General features: G+C 43.3%; 1 protein-coding gene across 1 annotated transcript in view; it reads right to left on the reverse strand.

Moving 5' to 3' along the window:
* The window catches only part of BTNL9 (butyrophilin like 9), a 33722-nt gene extending 16529 nt beyond the window's left edge, over positions 1–17193 (reverse strand). The window contains exons 1-7 of the mRNA XM_058740206.1: positions 17016–17193; positions 13088–13222; positions 11166–11513; positions 8056–8337; positions 3364–3492; positions 3148–3180; positions 2823–2843 (exon numbers count right to left, since the gene is read on the reverse strand). Of these exons, the coding sequence (XP_058596189.1) occupies positions 2823–2843; positions 3148–3180; positions 3364–3492; positions 8056–8337; positions 11166–11513; positions 13088–13199 (925 nt within the window). The 5' untranslated portion in view covers positions 13200–13222; positions 17016–17193. The remainder of the gene's footprint in view (positions 1–2822; positions 2844–3147; positions 3181–3363; positions 3493–8055; positions 8338–11165; positions 11514–13087; positions 13223–17015) is intronic.

Raw genomic sequence — 17193 nt, forward strand, 5'->3', positions numbered from 1 at the left:
ACTATAAAACACTGATGAAAGAAATTTAAGATGACACAAAGAAATGGATACACATTTCATACTCATGGATTGGAAGAACAAATATTGTTAAAATGTCTATACTACCCAAAGCAATCTACACATTTGATGCAATCCATGTCAAAATATCAACAGCATTTTTCACAGATCTAGTACAAACAATACTAAATTTTGTGTGAAACCATGAAGAATAGCCAAAGATATCTTGAAAAGGAAAAGCAAAGCTAGGTGAATCACAATTCTGGACTTCATGTTATATTACGAAGCTGTAGTAATCAAAACAGTATGGTATTGGCACAAAAATAGACACACATAGATCAATAGAACAGAACAGAAAACTCATAAATGAACCTACAACTATATGGTCAGTTAATCTTCAACAAAGCAGGAAAGAATATCCAATGGGGAAAAAAACAGTGTCTTCAACAAATGGTGTTGGGAAAACCAGACAGCAACATGCAAAAGAATGAAATGGACCACTTTCTTACACGATACACAAAAGTAAATTCAAAATGATTGAAACACTTAACTGTGAGACAGGAAACTATTAAATTCCTAGGAGAACACAGGTAGTAACATTTTTGACATTGGCCACGGCAATTTCTTTCTAGATACATCTCCCAAGGCAAGGAAAACAAAAGCAAAAATAAACTATTGGGACTTCAGCAAAATAAGAAACATCTTCACAATGAAGGAAACAATCAACAAAACTGATTGTTTCGTGAATCTGATAAATTACTCACACTTCCTTGCAAATTAGTATCCAAAATCTATAAAGAACTTATAAAACTCAACAACCCAAAACCAAATAAACATGAATAGACATTTTTTTCCAAAGAAGACCAAGACATGGCCAACAGACACATGAAAATATTCTCAATATTACTCATCATAAGGGAAATACAAATCAAAACCACAATGAGCTATCACACCTATCAGAATGGCTAAAATCAACAACTTAGGAAACAACAGGTGTTGGCAAGGATATGGAGAAAGCGGAACCCTCTTGCACTGTTGATGGGAATGCAAACTGGTGCAACTGGTGCAGCCACTCTGGAAAACAGTATGGAAATTTATCAGAAAGTTAATAGTATAGACCAATTATGATCCAGCAATTGCACTGCTAGGTAGTTATCCAAAGAATACAATGAATACAAAGAATACAATGCTCATTATTGCAGCATTATTTACTATAGCCATGGAAGCAGCCCAAATGTCCATCAATTGATGAATGGATAAAGAAGAAGTGGTGTGTGTGTGTGTGTGTGTGTGTGTGTGTGTAATGTAATGTAATATTATTTAGCCATAAAAAGAATGAAATCTTGCCATTTGCAAGACATGGATGAAGCTGCAGAGTATGATGCCAAGCAAAATAAGACAGAGAAAGAGAAATACTGTGTTATTTCACTCATATGTGGAATTTAAGACACAAAACAAACAAGCAAAAGGTAAATGTAAGAGAGAAAGAGATAAAGACAAATCAAGAAATAGACTGGAACAAACAGAGGGGAGGTCGGTGGGGGTGGGTTAAATAGGTGATGGGGATTAAGGAGTGCACTTGTCCGTATGAGCATTGGGTGATGCATGGATGTGTTGAATCTCTATATTATACACCTGAAATGAATATAACGCTATGTTAACTAACTGGAATTAAAAACTTTTTAAAAAAGTAAATCCTCCTAGGGGCGCCTGGGTAGCTCAGTCAGTCGAGCATCTGACTTCAGCTCAACTCATTATCACTCAGTTCATGGGTTCAAGCCCCACATCGGGCTCTGTGCTGAACTCTTGCTCAGAGCCTGGAGCCTGCTTCAGATTCTGTGTCTCCTTCTGTCTCTGCCCCTCCCTTGCTCGTGCTCTCTGTCTCTCAAAAATAAATAAATGTGGGGCGCCTGGGTGGCGCAGTCGGTTAAGCGTCCGACTTCAGCCAGGTCACGATCTCGCGGTCCGTGAGTTCGAGCCCCGCGTCAGGCTCTGGGCTGATGGCTCAGAGCCTGGAGCCTGTTTCCGATTCTGTGTCTCCTCTCTCTGCCCCTCCCCCGTTCATGCTCTGTCTCTCTCTGTCCCAAAAATAAAAATAAATAAATAAATAAATAAATGTAAAATTAAAAAATTAAAAAGTAAATCCTCCTAGGAAAGGCAACACTATACACTAATTTAGACCAGCGTGTTAATTACTTACTATAGTTGCCCTTCCACAGGACTAGGTGGACTACAACACAAGATTCTGGAACCTCATAATTTTGCCTGGAGTTTTATTGCAGCATGCAAGGTGGTTCCTGAGGTCTTCCCCCCACCCACCCACCCAATCCCCACACCTATTGTGGCTTTCTCCTCCATCTCCCCCTTCCTTTGGATTCACTCTACCCTCCTCTGTTCAGGCACACAGCCCATGGTGCTGAGTTCCTTGGGGAGAAAAGTGAATCTGATAAATTACTCACACTTCCCTGCAAATTAAACGTGCCTCCTTTCTCAGTATCATTTGCATTAAAAAGAGAAAGATATCCTAGGAAGATGAACGTTTAATGGTGGAATTGTAACCGAATCCTATAATTTGCAGGAGAGGGGCTGGCAGGGTTTGTCTGGGGGGGGGGGGGGGGGTCTGAAGTCAGACATACTTCACTGCTGCACGCGAGTTATTTGGGGGTGGAGAGGTGGGCGGAGCAGAAGGATGGGTTTAGAATTAGATTGTTGCGGTCCATCACTCTCCACAGGGAGCCTAAACTACTGAACACCTTCCACCCCGCACGCATCGGGTTACCCCACTAGTCGGTAGCCTCACTGTGGGCGTGGTACCCAGAACTTACCCAGCTCCTCTGTGAGTCTCCCTAGAGAAAAAACGAAGAAAAGAGGAAAATCTCAGTTGATGTACACTGAGGCTTCACTTCTCTAAAGTGCACAGACTCGGCCCCAGTGCGTTCTGAGGAACCAGGATGGGCTACACGCGAGGGAGGAGCGGGCTCCGTGGCAGGGGAAGTGGCAAAGCAAACCTCCGCCACCGCGTTTCTGTCTCACTTCCAAGCGCCCCGGGTCTGAAGTACTCGCCTTCCTGAACCAGCAAATTCCCCCTGTCCCCACCACCTTCAGCTAGTTAAGGGTGCGGGCAAAGAGCGCGCCTCTTTCCGTGCTTACCTTTGTCCTTCTCAGCCTGCTCCTTCAACTTTTCTGAAAAGAGGAAAGAAGGGGAGTGCACGTGACGGTACACACTCGCCTGCTGTTTCCAAGGCCCACCCCAGCCCCGCGTTTTCGCAAGACCGCACCTCTTCGGTGCCCTCTCAGCGGGCCTCCTCCTCCACCTTCCTTCCAGCAAAGCCTGAGCCTGGCGGGAGGCCCCACCTTGCCCCGTACCTTGGGACCTACGTTGCTTCTGAAAGAAGTACAGCGCCAGCGTCAAGAGAAAAGCCAGGAGGAATGGCAGTCCCACCAGAGACCCCAGGAAAGCTCTCTTCCAGGGTGAGGTTCCGGGTAAAAATGCATCTGGAAAACACCCCACAAGGAGTTGTTTCGCTTTAGGCACCACTAAACACTAAGTGAGAAGACTATTCTGGACCCAGCGTGCCGGAAATCCTTCCAAGTTGGCAGGCGTTAAACCTTCTGGGCAGCACCATAGCAATCTGTGAAAACGGGCATCGACAGCGGCCACACCACGCTCTCCCCAGGTAGGACCCTGAGGAATAGTGGCCAGCTCGAACTTGCTTAGTGGAAAAGGGAAATTGAAGGATGTGGAAGGGAGGTAGTGATGGACCCCACCTACTCTCCCAGCTTAGAACTTCTGTGACCATGGCTCTGTCCTCCCTCTACTCTCCACAATTGTCTTATATCTGAAGAACTTGAAAATCCAAGGTGTTGGTATCCAAAGAACAGTGAATTATTGCTCTCTACTGCTAGGGTCAACTCCACAAGTCATTTCATTTTGCCAGCTTCTTACAAACACTTGCTTTTACTTCTCATCACACTTTGGAAGAAATGTTAGCAAAATTGCTTAAGGGTTGACTACCAGTTCCCCCTTGTCCTCCCCAGGCTCACTGAGGAGGCTCTGCCCTGAAGCAAGATGTGGCCCAGGCCCACTCAGACAGGGGCTAGATGGCAAAGAGATACATGGAAAATGGAAGGTAACTCTTTCAAAATTCTTGTGGCAATTTAATGGAATAATTTGGTGTCTGTTAAAGATAATTATTTTTCAAGTGATGATTTTAGTTCAGTGGTCTTTTTAAAAATACATTTTTCTTTTTTATTGTGGTAAAATGTATAACATAAAATTTACCATCTTAACCATTTTTGAGAGTACAATTCAGTGGCATTAAGTTACTTTCACATTGTTGTGGATCATCATCATCATCCATCTCCACAACTCTTTTCAAATTCCCAAACTGAAATTCTACTCGTTAAATACTAACTCCCCATTTACCAGCCACCCCAACCCAGTCTCTGGCAACTCCTATTCTACCTTCCATCTCTAAATGAATTTGATGACTCTAGTCACCTCACTGTAAGTGAATCAAACAATAGTTGTCCCTTGGTGTCTGGCTTATTTCACAGCATGGAGTTTCCTCAAGAGTTAAAAATAGAACTACCTTATGATCCAGCAACTCACAATTAGATATTTACCCAAGGATACAAAAACAGAATTCAAAGGGATTACATGCACCCGTATGTTTATTGCAGTATTATCAACAATAGCCAAGATATGGAAGCAGCCCAAGTGTCCATTGTCTGATGAATGGATAGAGAAAACATGTATACATATACAATGGAATATTACTCTGCCATAAAAAGGATGAAATCTTGCTATTTGCAAAGACATAGATGGAGCTAGAGAGTATTACGCTAGGTGAAATAAATTAGTCAGAGAAAGAAAAATACCATATGATTTCACTCATGTGTGGAAATTAAAAAACAAAACAAAGGAACAAAGGGAAAAGAAGAGAGAAACAAACTCTTAACTATAGAGAACAAACTAATGGTTACCAGAGGGGAGGTTGGGTGAAGGATGGTTAAATAGGTGATGGGGATTAAGGAGCGCACTTGTCATGATAAGTACATCATCACTGGGTGATGTTTGGAATTGTTGAATCACTATGTTGTACGCTTGAAACTAATATAACACTGTATGTTAACTAACTGGAATTAAAGTAAAAACTTTAAAAAAGTTATAGCCTTATTAATATACTATGTATGATATTCAAAAAAGTTGATTTTGTATAATCATTTGCATTAGTGTGCAATATTCATTTTTACTGCTTTTGTGTTTCCTACCTTTATACTGTCATTTTTGATCTCTTCTTTCCACACAAAGAGTCCCTTTTAATATGTCTCCCAGGGCTGGTTTAGTAGGTCATTAACTCCTTAAGTTTTTGTTTGTCTGGGAAACTCTTTATCTTTCCTTCTATTCTTAATGATAGCCTTGCTAGATAGTGTATTCTTGGCTGCAGATTTTTCCCATTCAGCACTTTGAATAATCATCATTCCCTTTTGGCTTGCAATGTTTCTATTAAAAATCTGCTAACGTTATGGGCTTTCCCTTGTAAGTTATTGACTTCTTTTGTCTTGGTGCTTTTAAGACTTTTTATCACTATATTTTGCAAATTTATTTTTTATTTCTAAAAAAGTTTTTTAATTTTTGTTTATTTTTGAGAGATAGAGAGACGAGCATGAGCGGGGGAGGGGCAGAGAGAGAGAGACAGAGGCAGAGACAGAGACAGAGACAGAATCTGAAGCAGGCTTCAGGCTCTGAGCTGTCAGCACAGAGCCCAATGTGGGGTTTGAACCCATAGACTATGAGATCACGACCCGTCTTGATCAGTAATGTCCTTCAGTCTTTTCTCAAGTCCAGTGATTATCCTTATGGTTATTGCTTTAATTTATCTATCAGGTATGTTACTTATTTCTGTTTCACTTAGATCTCTTTGTGATAATTTTCTCTGTCATTTTGTCTGCCTCTCTGTGTCTGTTTCTCCGTGTTAAGAAAGTTAGCTATGTTTTCTGCTTTTGAAAGTTACTTTATGAAGAATCGATCCTGGAGTGCCCTGCAGTACAGTGTCCCCTGTTTACAAGGAACAGGCACTTCAGGAAAACATCCTATGTGTTTTGCTTATGCCTTACTGTTGAGTTTGAGTCAGTTTTCTTTTCAATGTAGTTGTCTTCCCTCACTCTTCTCTTGTGGGCTATGCTTGCTGTCTGTGACATTAGTGGGACCTAGGCATGCTAGCTGTGATGGACACTTGCGAGTGTGGTGGAGGTGTTAGCAATATTTGCATTGGACCACTTCTCCTATGCCAGATCCCCCGGGGCAATGTGACAGCTGGGAGCTTTCACCAGGCTGGTAGGGAAATGAGGCTGGTCACAGCATTCAATGATGGCTGAGTGTGACTGAGTATGGCCCATGATGGTGGCTTGTGGTGCAGGGCTGGGCACTGCACTGCAGCTGGGCAGGGTAGGCTGTGGAGCTGTGCACCTGTCAGCTGGGTGGGATGCATGTGCAGCTTTAACAAAATTTGCCCTGAACTCTGGGTCAAGGCTACAAGTGTCTGTGCAGCCTCACCTCCCACAGATGGCTCTGTGTTTATGCTGGGAGGTGGTGGAGAAAAATGTGCCTGCTAGCTCCCTCATTTTTGGAGAATTCCCCCAACACTCTCTGAAATCATTATGAACAGGTCTGACCTCTGTTTACCCCAACTTTGTGTCAACTGCCTTTTTTTATGTTGCCTCTGTGTGCAAGCTGCTGTCTTTTTAAGTGACCCAGCTGTCACACTTCCAGCTCACCCAATGCCAAATCAGCTGACTTTTAAAGCTCCAGGCTCCAAATCCCACTGTTTTTACAAACTCACAGAATTCAGCCTCTCCAGTTTTTAATGACAAACATTATGGGGAATAGTCTTCCCCATGTGAAATCCCTGGTGTGAGGACTTGTTTCTCTGCCCTCTCTATGTGGGTAACCTCCCTTTGCATTTTTGACCTTCCTAACCTTTCAGCTGCAGCTTCTTCTCTATATTTAATTGTGGAGTTTGTTCTGCAAGTCTTCAGATCACTCTCTGGTTTGTTGACTTGGATGTGGATGATATTTAGTTGTAAATGTGGGATGGGATGAGTTCAGGGTCTTCCAACTCTGTCATTTTCCCAAGTTCCTCTCTTCCTTATGGGTTTCTTAATAACATTTTCTTTTTTCTAGCTTACTTGATTGTCAGAATACAGCATATAATACATATAACATACAAAATGTATGTTAAGCTCCTATTTGTGTTATAAGTAAGGCTGCCAGTCAACAGTAGATTATTAATAGTTAAGTTTTGGGGAGTCAAAAGTGGTCAGCACTCTTAACCCACTGAATTGTTTAAGGTCAACTGTAATATAACTTTATTTATACCAATGAAAAATGCTCCATAGGTTAGGTTTATCCTCAAGACTTAAAACAATTGGTCATGAAAATTAAAACCTTCAGTGTGTGCCTTATAATAAAATTTTGGTCCTAGATAATGGCCTCACCCTTCAGCTCATTGCCTAACCATCTTCTTCCCTGACCTACCACTTTTAAATCCACATACACACCCTACCATGCCCTAGCACACTTCCCTGCTTCATTTTCTGTACAGCACCTAAAATACTTTTTTTTAGCACCTAACATCCTCTAACTTTACAATATAATTCACTCTTTTATTTGTATTTTCTCCACAGGAATGTGAACCTGAGTGCAAGAGTTCGATATTTATTGAGGGCTCTCAATAAATATCATTTAAGGGATGAAATTAGGAACACATGGGATCTCATGATGACCTCTAATAGTTTCTGGATTTTAGGGCATGGACTTTAGTGCATAAGTTGGTTCCCTGGGGCCTCCCCTGCATACTGTTTGGGTGAGTGGTAGCTGTTGTACTCTTAGTAGGTTCCTGATATCCAAATCACTAACTTTTCAGGTGTCAAGACCAGCCCACCCCATAGACAGCCAGGCCCCAGTACCACTGTGCCCTTTTAGATGGCCTTTGGAACAATGTACAGGGAGAACATGATGAGTAAGAAGATGAGGGTTAGTTGGCACCAACTGACCTGCTATCTGGATGGTAAACTCTTTCTTCTGTATCAGGAGAGAGTTCTGGATGGAGCAGGACACATTACTGTGGGCACCCCCTTGAACAATCACAGATGTTTCCAGATTGAACAGGCCCTGGGCATCCTGGACTATGGCTTCCATCTTTGGAGGCAGGCACTGTCCTTTATGATCTTTCCACTGAGCCTGGGGCTTGGGGTACCAGCCACTGGAACTGCACTTCAGCTGAATGCCTCCCTCCTTGAAGCCCTCAAGGGAGATGTGAGGGTCTGAGCCCATCCCTGGGAAAAGCAAGAAGAGTGGGAAAGATCAGGCTCCTTCCCAGAAGTTGTACATGATGTTCATGCCACCACTCACCATCTGCAGTCATTATAAGGAATCATGACTGTGACTGCTCTTAACACACATGTAGGCTCACAGCCCCCACCTGTGGAATGTAAATTACAGTTTATTTTTAAGTTTATTTATTTATTTATTTTGAGGGACAGAGTATCTGCATGTGCAAGTTGGGGAGGGGCAGACAGAGAGGGAGAGAATTCCAAATAGGGTTCATGTTGTCAGTGTAGAGCCCCACATGGGGCTCGATCCCACAAACCATGATATCATGACCTGAGCCGAAATCAAGAGTTGGATTATTAACCTACTTAGCCACCCAGGTGCCCATAAATGATATTTTAAATTTGTGGTGGCATGTGGGACATGGGAACAGTAGTACCCATGAAGGACATTTGGAAATATTATGGGGGGCTATTTGGCCAAGAAGAGCTGCTGGAATTCAGTCATATTACATAAGGGACAGTCCCCTGAAGTAAAGAAAAATCCCACCCCAAATTTCAATATATTATCCTCTGTCTCTCTTGAATCCCACCAGCATTCAAGTGCCTGTGTCACATGCACTCCTTTATTTCTCCATCCTGAGGAGCTAACTTTATATTTTGAATATGCAAAACATTAATATGTTTAGCAACATGCAGAAGAATGAAACTAGACCACTTTCTTACACCATTCACAAAAATAAACTCAAAATGGAAAAAGGACCTGAATGTGACACAGGAAACCATCAAAACCCTAGAGGAGGAAGCAGGAAAAAACCTCTCTGACCTCAGCCACCACAACTTCTTACTCGACACATCTCCAAAGGCAAGGGAATTAAAAGCAAAAATGAACTTTTGGGACCTCATGAAGATAAAAAGGTTCTGCACTGCAAAGGAAACAATCAACAAAACTAAAAGGCAACCGACAGAATAGGAAAAGATGTTTGCAAATCACATATCGGAAAAATGGTTAGTATCCAAAATCTATAAAGAACTCACCAAACTCCACACCCAAAAAACAAATAATCCAGTGAAGAAATGGGCAGAAAACATGAATAGACACTTCTCTAAAGAAGACATCCAGGTGGCCAACAGACACATGAAAAGATACTCAACATCGCTCTTCATCAGGGAAACACAAATCAAAACCACACTCAGATACCACCTCATGCCAGTCAGAATGGCTAAAATGAACAAATCAGGAGACTATAGATGCTGGAGAGGATGTGGAGAAACAGGAACCCTCTTGCACTGTTGGTGGGAATGCAAACTGGTGCAGCCACTCTGGAAAACAGTGTGGAGGTTCCTCAAAAAATTAAAAACAGATCTACCCTATTAACCAGCAAAAACACTGCTAGGAATTTACCCAAGGGATACAGGAGTGCTGATGCACAGGGGCACTTGTACCCCAATGTTTATAGCAGCACTTTCAACAATAGCCAAATTATGGAAAGAGCCTAAATGTCCATCAACTGATGAATGGATAAAGAAATTGTGGTTTATATATACAATGGAATACTACTTGGCAATGAGAAAGAATGAAATATGGCCTTTTGTAGCAACATGTATGGAACTGGAGAATGTTATGCTAAGTGAAATAAGTCATACATAGAAAGACAGACAACATATATTTTCACTCTTATGTGGATCCTGAGAAACTTAACAGAAGACCATGGGGGAGGGGAAGGGGAAAAAAAAGTTGGAGAGAGAGGGAGCCAAACCATAAAAGACTCTTAAAAACTGAAAATAAACTAAGGGTTGATGGGGGGGTGGGATGGAGGGGAGGATTGGTGATGGGCATTGAGGAGGGGACCTGTTGGGATGAGCACTGGGTGTTGTATGGAAACCAATTTGACAATAAATTTCGTATTAAAAAAATAAAAATACATTAACATATTTAAAGAGCCATACTGTAAAAAAAATGTGTACCAGGAAAGCCCCAAACCTTTCTCCATCCTTTCCATCCATTGCACCTTCCCCCCTCTCAGGTAACCAGTTTCATTAGTTCCTAGTGTATCCTTCCTGTGTTCCTTTTGTGCAATGTTTATTTTTCCTCCCACAAAAGTTTATTTTTCCTCCCACAAAAAAGAGTGCTATAGAACTCTTTTGCACCTGTTTTTTTCTCTTGCCAACAACCTAGAAGTCACTCCACATCAGTTCATAGAGCTCCTTCTCATTTTTTCAGCTGCATACTGTGGATCATTCCAATGTGTGACATAGTCAACACCTACGCTTAGATACTAAGGTAGTTTCCACTGTTGTACAATTACAAATGATGTTACAAAGATTAAATTTATATGTATGCCTTTTTCATATTGGAGTTGTAGGAGGTGCATCTTCAGGGTAAACTCCTAGAGATGGGGTTGCAGTTTAAACGGTAGATGTGCAAGCTATCCTGTTAACTATTGCCAAATCCCCCTGCACTGGAGTTTTGCTTTCAACTTCATCATCAGGGTACAGAGCAGAAGGCCTGCTTCCCCTGTATGGTCAAACTGTTGAATTTTTGCCAATCTCTGAGGTAAAATATTGCGCATCAGGGTAGCTTTAATTTACCTTTCTTTCATGATGAGTAAAGGTGATCATCTTTTTATATGTTTAAGGGCCATTTGTATATATTTTTTGTGAACATTTATTTTGTTCATTTGCTAATGAATCTTTCTTTTTAATAGTTTTTTTTTAAATTAGATATATTTTCCCTTTCTCCATGTTTCTCTGTCTACTCTTGAGCAAAGCAAATCTGTCCAAATGGACCCCTTTCTCTGTGTCTCCTACTGGGGCTTGGCTAGGTCACATACCTGCTACCTCCAGCTCCCAGACTGCTTCCCTAGAGAAGTTGCTGGAGAGGAAACGGCACCCATACAGGCCCTCATCAGCAGGAATGATGCCAAGGAGTTGCAGGTTCACACTACCATCCATGATATCATCTTTGAGGAGTTTGGTCCTGTTCTGGAACTGCACCATCTGCTGGCTGTAGAGCTCCTGCCGCCCCTGGTACAGGTGGACCACTTCAGAGGTCCGACTCCGGAACCAGCGGATCTCCATATCCTCAGCATCCAGGTATGGTGACAAGTGGCATGAGAACTCCACTTCTTCCCCCACAAGTGCCAGGATGGATTCCCCAGGGCCTACCACACTGACCTCCTCTAGGATGAGAAGCCAGAAAAACAGCCCAAATCAGTTCTCATCAAAGATAAATTTTTATCACATTCCTTTGCAGCTCAGGAATCTATAGTAAAAAACTCAAATGACAAAAGTAAGACACTTTACAGAACAATGGTCTTGGCTTCTTGAAGAAATAATTGTCACGAATAAGCCAAGTTAAAATATACACAAGGGATATTACAACCAGATACAATGTGTGGTGCTGGAGTGGTAATTTGTTTGAACCAACCTGTTGCAAATGTTGTTTTGGGGACAGTTATGTAAATATAGCCAGGACATTACATGAAAAGAAATCTTTGACCAAAAAAAAAAAAAAAGAGGCAAGTTTCAGAACCATATGTACACTACTCTTTTATTTGATTAAAAAGTGACGTTTGCATAAAAACATGTGCAGGAAAAAAAAGGCCTGAAATGAGATATACCAAATGGTTGATGGTGATAATTTCTGCATGATGGGAATAGATGTTTTCTTATTTTTTCCTTCTCTGATTTTCTAATTTTTTATAATGCACATGTACAGCTTCTCTAATAACAAAGGTATTAAAATAATCTATGGGGGGCTCCTTGCTTCATGGATTTTCCTATCTAAAGGCCAAATCTTGCCTTCAAGATTTTTATTTATTAGAATTTTTTTATTTGATCACCCTCGTAAATGGTGTCTCCACGTGGTTCTTTTACTCCCTGTTTTTTGAAATTTCCATGAGAATTGCCATTCCTGTAGCAGTCCCTTTGCATATTGTTTCCTGCCACTCAGCATGCCCTCACTCTTCTTTCTGGCTTCACCTTTTCTCATACCTCTTTTTCTTCCTTTGAAGCTCAGCTAAAACCCAATCCCAAAGCTCTCCCTTCATGGATCCTTCCCATCCTTCACTTTGCTCATAGAATATAGTGGTGATTTTTTTTGTTCGTCCCATTTGAGACTCCTTCCTGCCCTCTGGGAATAGCCCTAACACACTTCCTACTAGCTTCCCTTTTCAGATTCTCTCAAGTTGTCTCTTCACCCACACCTGATGCCTGGCCCTCTCCTTGGGGCATGACCTGCCTCAGTTAACACTCCATCTGTCATCTTCTTGAAAAATATATGTCCTTAAAGGGTCCACTCAAACAGTACCTTCTCTCTAGGGTTCTTCTTGGCTTTTTGGAAAAGACAGGTTTGTCTCTTACCTGTGCTCACAAATCTTTGGGTATGTTTCTCTTGCAGCCTTGTTCACATCCCTGAACAGATTTTATGTCACATCTGTCCCCCTCCCTTGACCTTCTTAAGGACCTGGGATGTGCCTCATCATTTTGGTATCCCTGGTTTCCAGCTCAGGGAATTCGAGAATTATGTTTGCATAATTAGTGTATCATCTCTGTTGGCTGCTTCTTTCATGAAAGCTGTTAAGCCTGAGGGCCTTCCTGCCCTTCAAAAGCTATGGCTTATATTTGGGAGTGGAGCACTTGGCATGGCCTGGTAGGGTATGGATTTCCGCTCTGGAAGCACCTGGCAGGAGGGGTGGGCAGAAGTGGAGGTGCGCATGGCCTGGCTGGCTGGGCTGCAAGTTTGACACACTACCTGAGTTCATCTCTCCAGGCCAAAGAAGAAGAAGGAGATGTGTGAATAAGAAGAGATTGTTGGTCAGAGGTACTTGCTGGGAGAAGTCTGGCAAGACTGGGAAATCCACCATTTCTTCTTGGCAGTGGGGGCCACCTGGAGAGAAACAAAGAGATGCTGGAATGGATGCAGAGGAGCTGGAACACAGCCCAGCAGGCCTGAGGTCTGTTGCTGCCTCAATTATTTTTTATAATTATTTTTTATAATAGTTCTTATTAATCCCAGTGCTTGGCTTCTTTTAAACCATAGTCGGATGTGAGAGCTGTTTCTAATTTTACCAGGTATCACTGCTGGTGGTGTTCCTGGCCGTGCTTGGATTCATGGAGCTGCAAGGAGGCAAGGCCAAAGGGTCCCAGAGGAAGCAGCTTCTCAGGTTTTCATTGTTTAGAGTCAGGAATAGAGCCACACATTGTGTGTGAGCTCAGCTGGGACTGAGTGACTTTCCCCAAACAAAAGGAAATCTATAAGGACTCTCAGAGGCATTTTCATTCTCCCTGCCCTACTTCCCTTTGGCCTAGAACATCAGGTCCACAAACAGAGGAACAAACAGAGTTCTGATTGTTCAGAAGTGGGATGCATGCCTGACAGCAGCCTGACAGCTCCAACCACAGCTGAGACACCTTCCTCCAGTCCTAAAACCTCAAGTGAAGCCTCCATGAGGTCAGCTGGTGACTGTCTCTGTCCCTGAAAGATGTGTCTTCTAGGCCACATTAATGGAGTCATCCCATGTAGCCACACCCCCATTAGGGGTCCAATAGACTCAGCCCTAGCATAGGCAAGGGATGTCCCCTTTCAGTCCTGAAACTCCCATGGGACCTGTGGTAACATTTCACAGTCTGATAGCCAGTGAGTGTGGGCAGCCCATACATCTTGGGAGACACACAAGCCTTTCCACATCTCTCCTCAGTTTAGTGGTGGGACTTTAGGCAGGTTCTATAGCTGGCTGAACCTTGATTTCTTTGCCTGAACAATGGAAGAAACCAATGCTGACTCAGGGGTCATTAAGCCTTCCATGGGAGGGCTAGATGCTCTTTAATAAATAAAAGCCAGCACCTCCTCTCTCTCTGCCTCCACTTTCCAAACTTCTTGTTCTCCACCTTCTTTTAGAGACTGCACCCTTTTCCTTTCACTCCATCATAATACCCGCAAGGGGAAGGAAGCTTTCTTCAGTCCCCCAGTCTCCCCTTCTCCTTTTTCTGCCACCCCACCCCTTTGCTTTATTCTCCTTCTCCTGAAAACATGTTCTTGGTGTCCTGTGGCTGCAAAACACTACCCACACAGCAATAGCATCATCAGGGTGTAAAGTAAAGACTTTAAAAGCTGCTGGATCCTATAGCAGAGGAGTGGTCAGAGGAGGTATATAAGCAAGTTAATGGTGTGTGTAAGTTGGTGGGAGAGGGAAATCCCTGAACTGGAAGGACCCAACCAATGGGAATACAACAGTGAGTGGGCAATGGCCTGTGAAGCCCTCCCCTCCTGGAGCTCACATGCAGGTGGGCAGGCAGAAGGACAAGTTGGAACAGCTCCATTAATGCTTCAAAAGGGACCCTTCATCAGGGAATGTTAGATCCCCCAGAGAGGGCTGGACTATTTTCATGGCCAGTAGCTATTGGAATCACTAGTTATAGAATAGCCAGCATAAATGGGGGCTGTGGGCTGAGGTCCAGGATCTTGCCAGACAGTCCAGCCTCTTCCCCTTTTGGTGGTGACAATAAATTGGCAGCAAAGGATTCCAGAAGAGGAAGATCACCCTGGCTTTACATTTTCTCTCCCTCTCCCTATTCCCTTCTCTTGTACTTTCTGGCTCAGTGTTTCCTGGACTCTCAAGATAGAACCCCATGAAGGCAAAGCAATGAGGGTATATCAGCACCAGCTAGTACTTTGCAAAACATGAGGGGCTCATAGACTATTTATGGATCCATTTAGATGAGTCAGATTTTGAGGAATCAGTCAAGACTTGTGTCAGGTGGTAACTCGGGTTCTCCTACCACACAGAGACAGAGCATTAGGCTCATAGTTATGGGCAGGTGGGCCTCAGAGGAAGAGCACATGCCTTGCTTTCCCTACTTCTTGGGGGGCAGTCAGTGTTCCAGGCCCAGGAATGATTAGTGTGACCACAGTTCTCTATTGTGATATACCCATGTGAATTCCATCACTAAGGCTACAGGAGAAGGAGGTCATACACACACACACACACACACACACACAAGCATACATGTGCACCATAATAAAAACTAATATGAACTGAACACTTACTATCTACCAAGCACTTACCTACACAAGGAGTATTTATTATTATTATTATTATTATTATCATCACTAATAAGTCTGAGTCAAGGACAAGTTAACTGAAGCACAGGAAGTTTAGGCAATTTGCCTTCACACACAGCTAGGAGGTGGTAGAATTGGGGGGAGACAAGCCCTCACTTGTCTGGATGCAGATTCCTCACCAGCTGTGTTGTTTGCCAGGGCTGGATGCACCCTCAGTTTTCCTGTGCCCCGGAACATGGCTCCTGTTAGGGACAACCTGACTACAGCACTCACAGCATCTCACATGCAGTGAGGAAGCAGACTGAGTCCCCAGGTGTCAGCCACAAGACCAAGCAACCAAGCATGAGCAACCAAGCAACTAACGAATAAAACCCCAAATCTCCCACTACTCATAAAACAACTCAAAACTGGAGTCTTCCTCAGACCTTGCCAAAAGCATCTTTTTGGACAGGAGGGACATGCCCTGTGATCACTTTGCTCCCAATGCACAAGGCATTGAAAAGCCTTAAATTGGAGGAAGACTGGTGATTTCCTGAAGGGACTTCAGAGGAGCTGAATGCCACTTAGTGCCCTAAAGGGCCCCACTTCTTCCACCTCCTGCCTGAAGTTCGCCTTTTCTGAACTCACTGTCCAGCTTAAAGGCTCTAATCCTCACAGGAGTGCAAGTACCCTGTGAGGGGAGACACTTTCGGATCTCAGCTATTCGCACCACAGTATAGATTGCAGACTATTTCTGGTGAGGAGGTTTTGCTGGGGACAGAGTCTGGAGACATAGGATATCGGAGGAAGATTGAGGACCCAGGAAAGAGAAAGACAGCCAGAAAGAGTCTTGGTCTGGAGCTAATCTTTGCAGGTGAGGCATATTCTCTATATTCTCCTGGATCTTCTGGGATGTCTCCTGAATACACTTGGAGGAGTAAGGGTTGCACACACTGAAGATAAAGAAATGCCACCACCCTCCACCCAGGGAGGCAGCCCATTTCTCCCCTTCCTTCTTTTATTCTCATTTTCTCCCTGGCCTCACCCAAACCCCATTCCAGTCTCTTTCTGCATCTCCAATTCCTAAACAATACTTGATGTTCTCTTAGTTTGCATTCCCTCAGCTCTTAAGTATCTCTTTAAAGATTATTTTTTACTTTTACCACTCCCATGAGCTTGGGCTGTGTAACAGCAGTGTGTTTGTCCTTCTCCCATTCCTGCATCTCAGTCTGTACACCTTGAGGGGTAGAGTACTCTCTCACCCTCTCCCCTTCCAGTACCCACTGCAATGTTTTGCCCTCCACAAGCTGTCAATTAATGCTCACTGGCTTACTCTGGTTTGATTTCAATTGAACCACAAGATTTCCACCCCTTGTCTCCAAGGTAGATGAACTGCCCCAAGAAAGGACCTTAGGGAGGCTGGAGGGGGGAATGGAGACCATCAGAATCCTACCTCCTCAGGTGGACCTGCCTGAATGAATATCTCCTCTTAGCCACACTTGAAACAACCCATCCTGCAGCCAGGTTCAGTCTATAAGATGGTGTCAACTCATCTTGTCCTCTCTTCAAAGCCATCATTTTCTTCTTTCCATTTCTGGAAGGTGGGGGTTTAGATAGGTGTTGAGAATGAGCCACATACCTGGCAGGAAGCAGCAAGGGGTCTGAAATGGCAGATGATTCCTGGTGATCTTAGCTCCCTGCAAAAGACATGACTCTAGTAAAATGTCTTGGTCTCAGATACTAAGGTCCCCTGGACATGAGCTGGTAGCTAAGTTCAGGGGACCAACTCATCTGTGACAGAATTACCCACCCACCCA

The sequence above is a fragment of the Neofelis nebulosa genome, chromosome 1 (assembly GCF_028018385.1).
Source record: "Neofelis nebulosa isolate mNeoNeb1 chromosome 1, mNeoNeb1.pri, whole genome shotgun sequence".
Classification (NCBI taxonomy): Eukaryota; Metazoa; Chordata; class Mammalia; order Carnivora; family Felidae; genus Neofelis; species Neofelis nebulosa.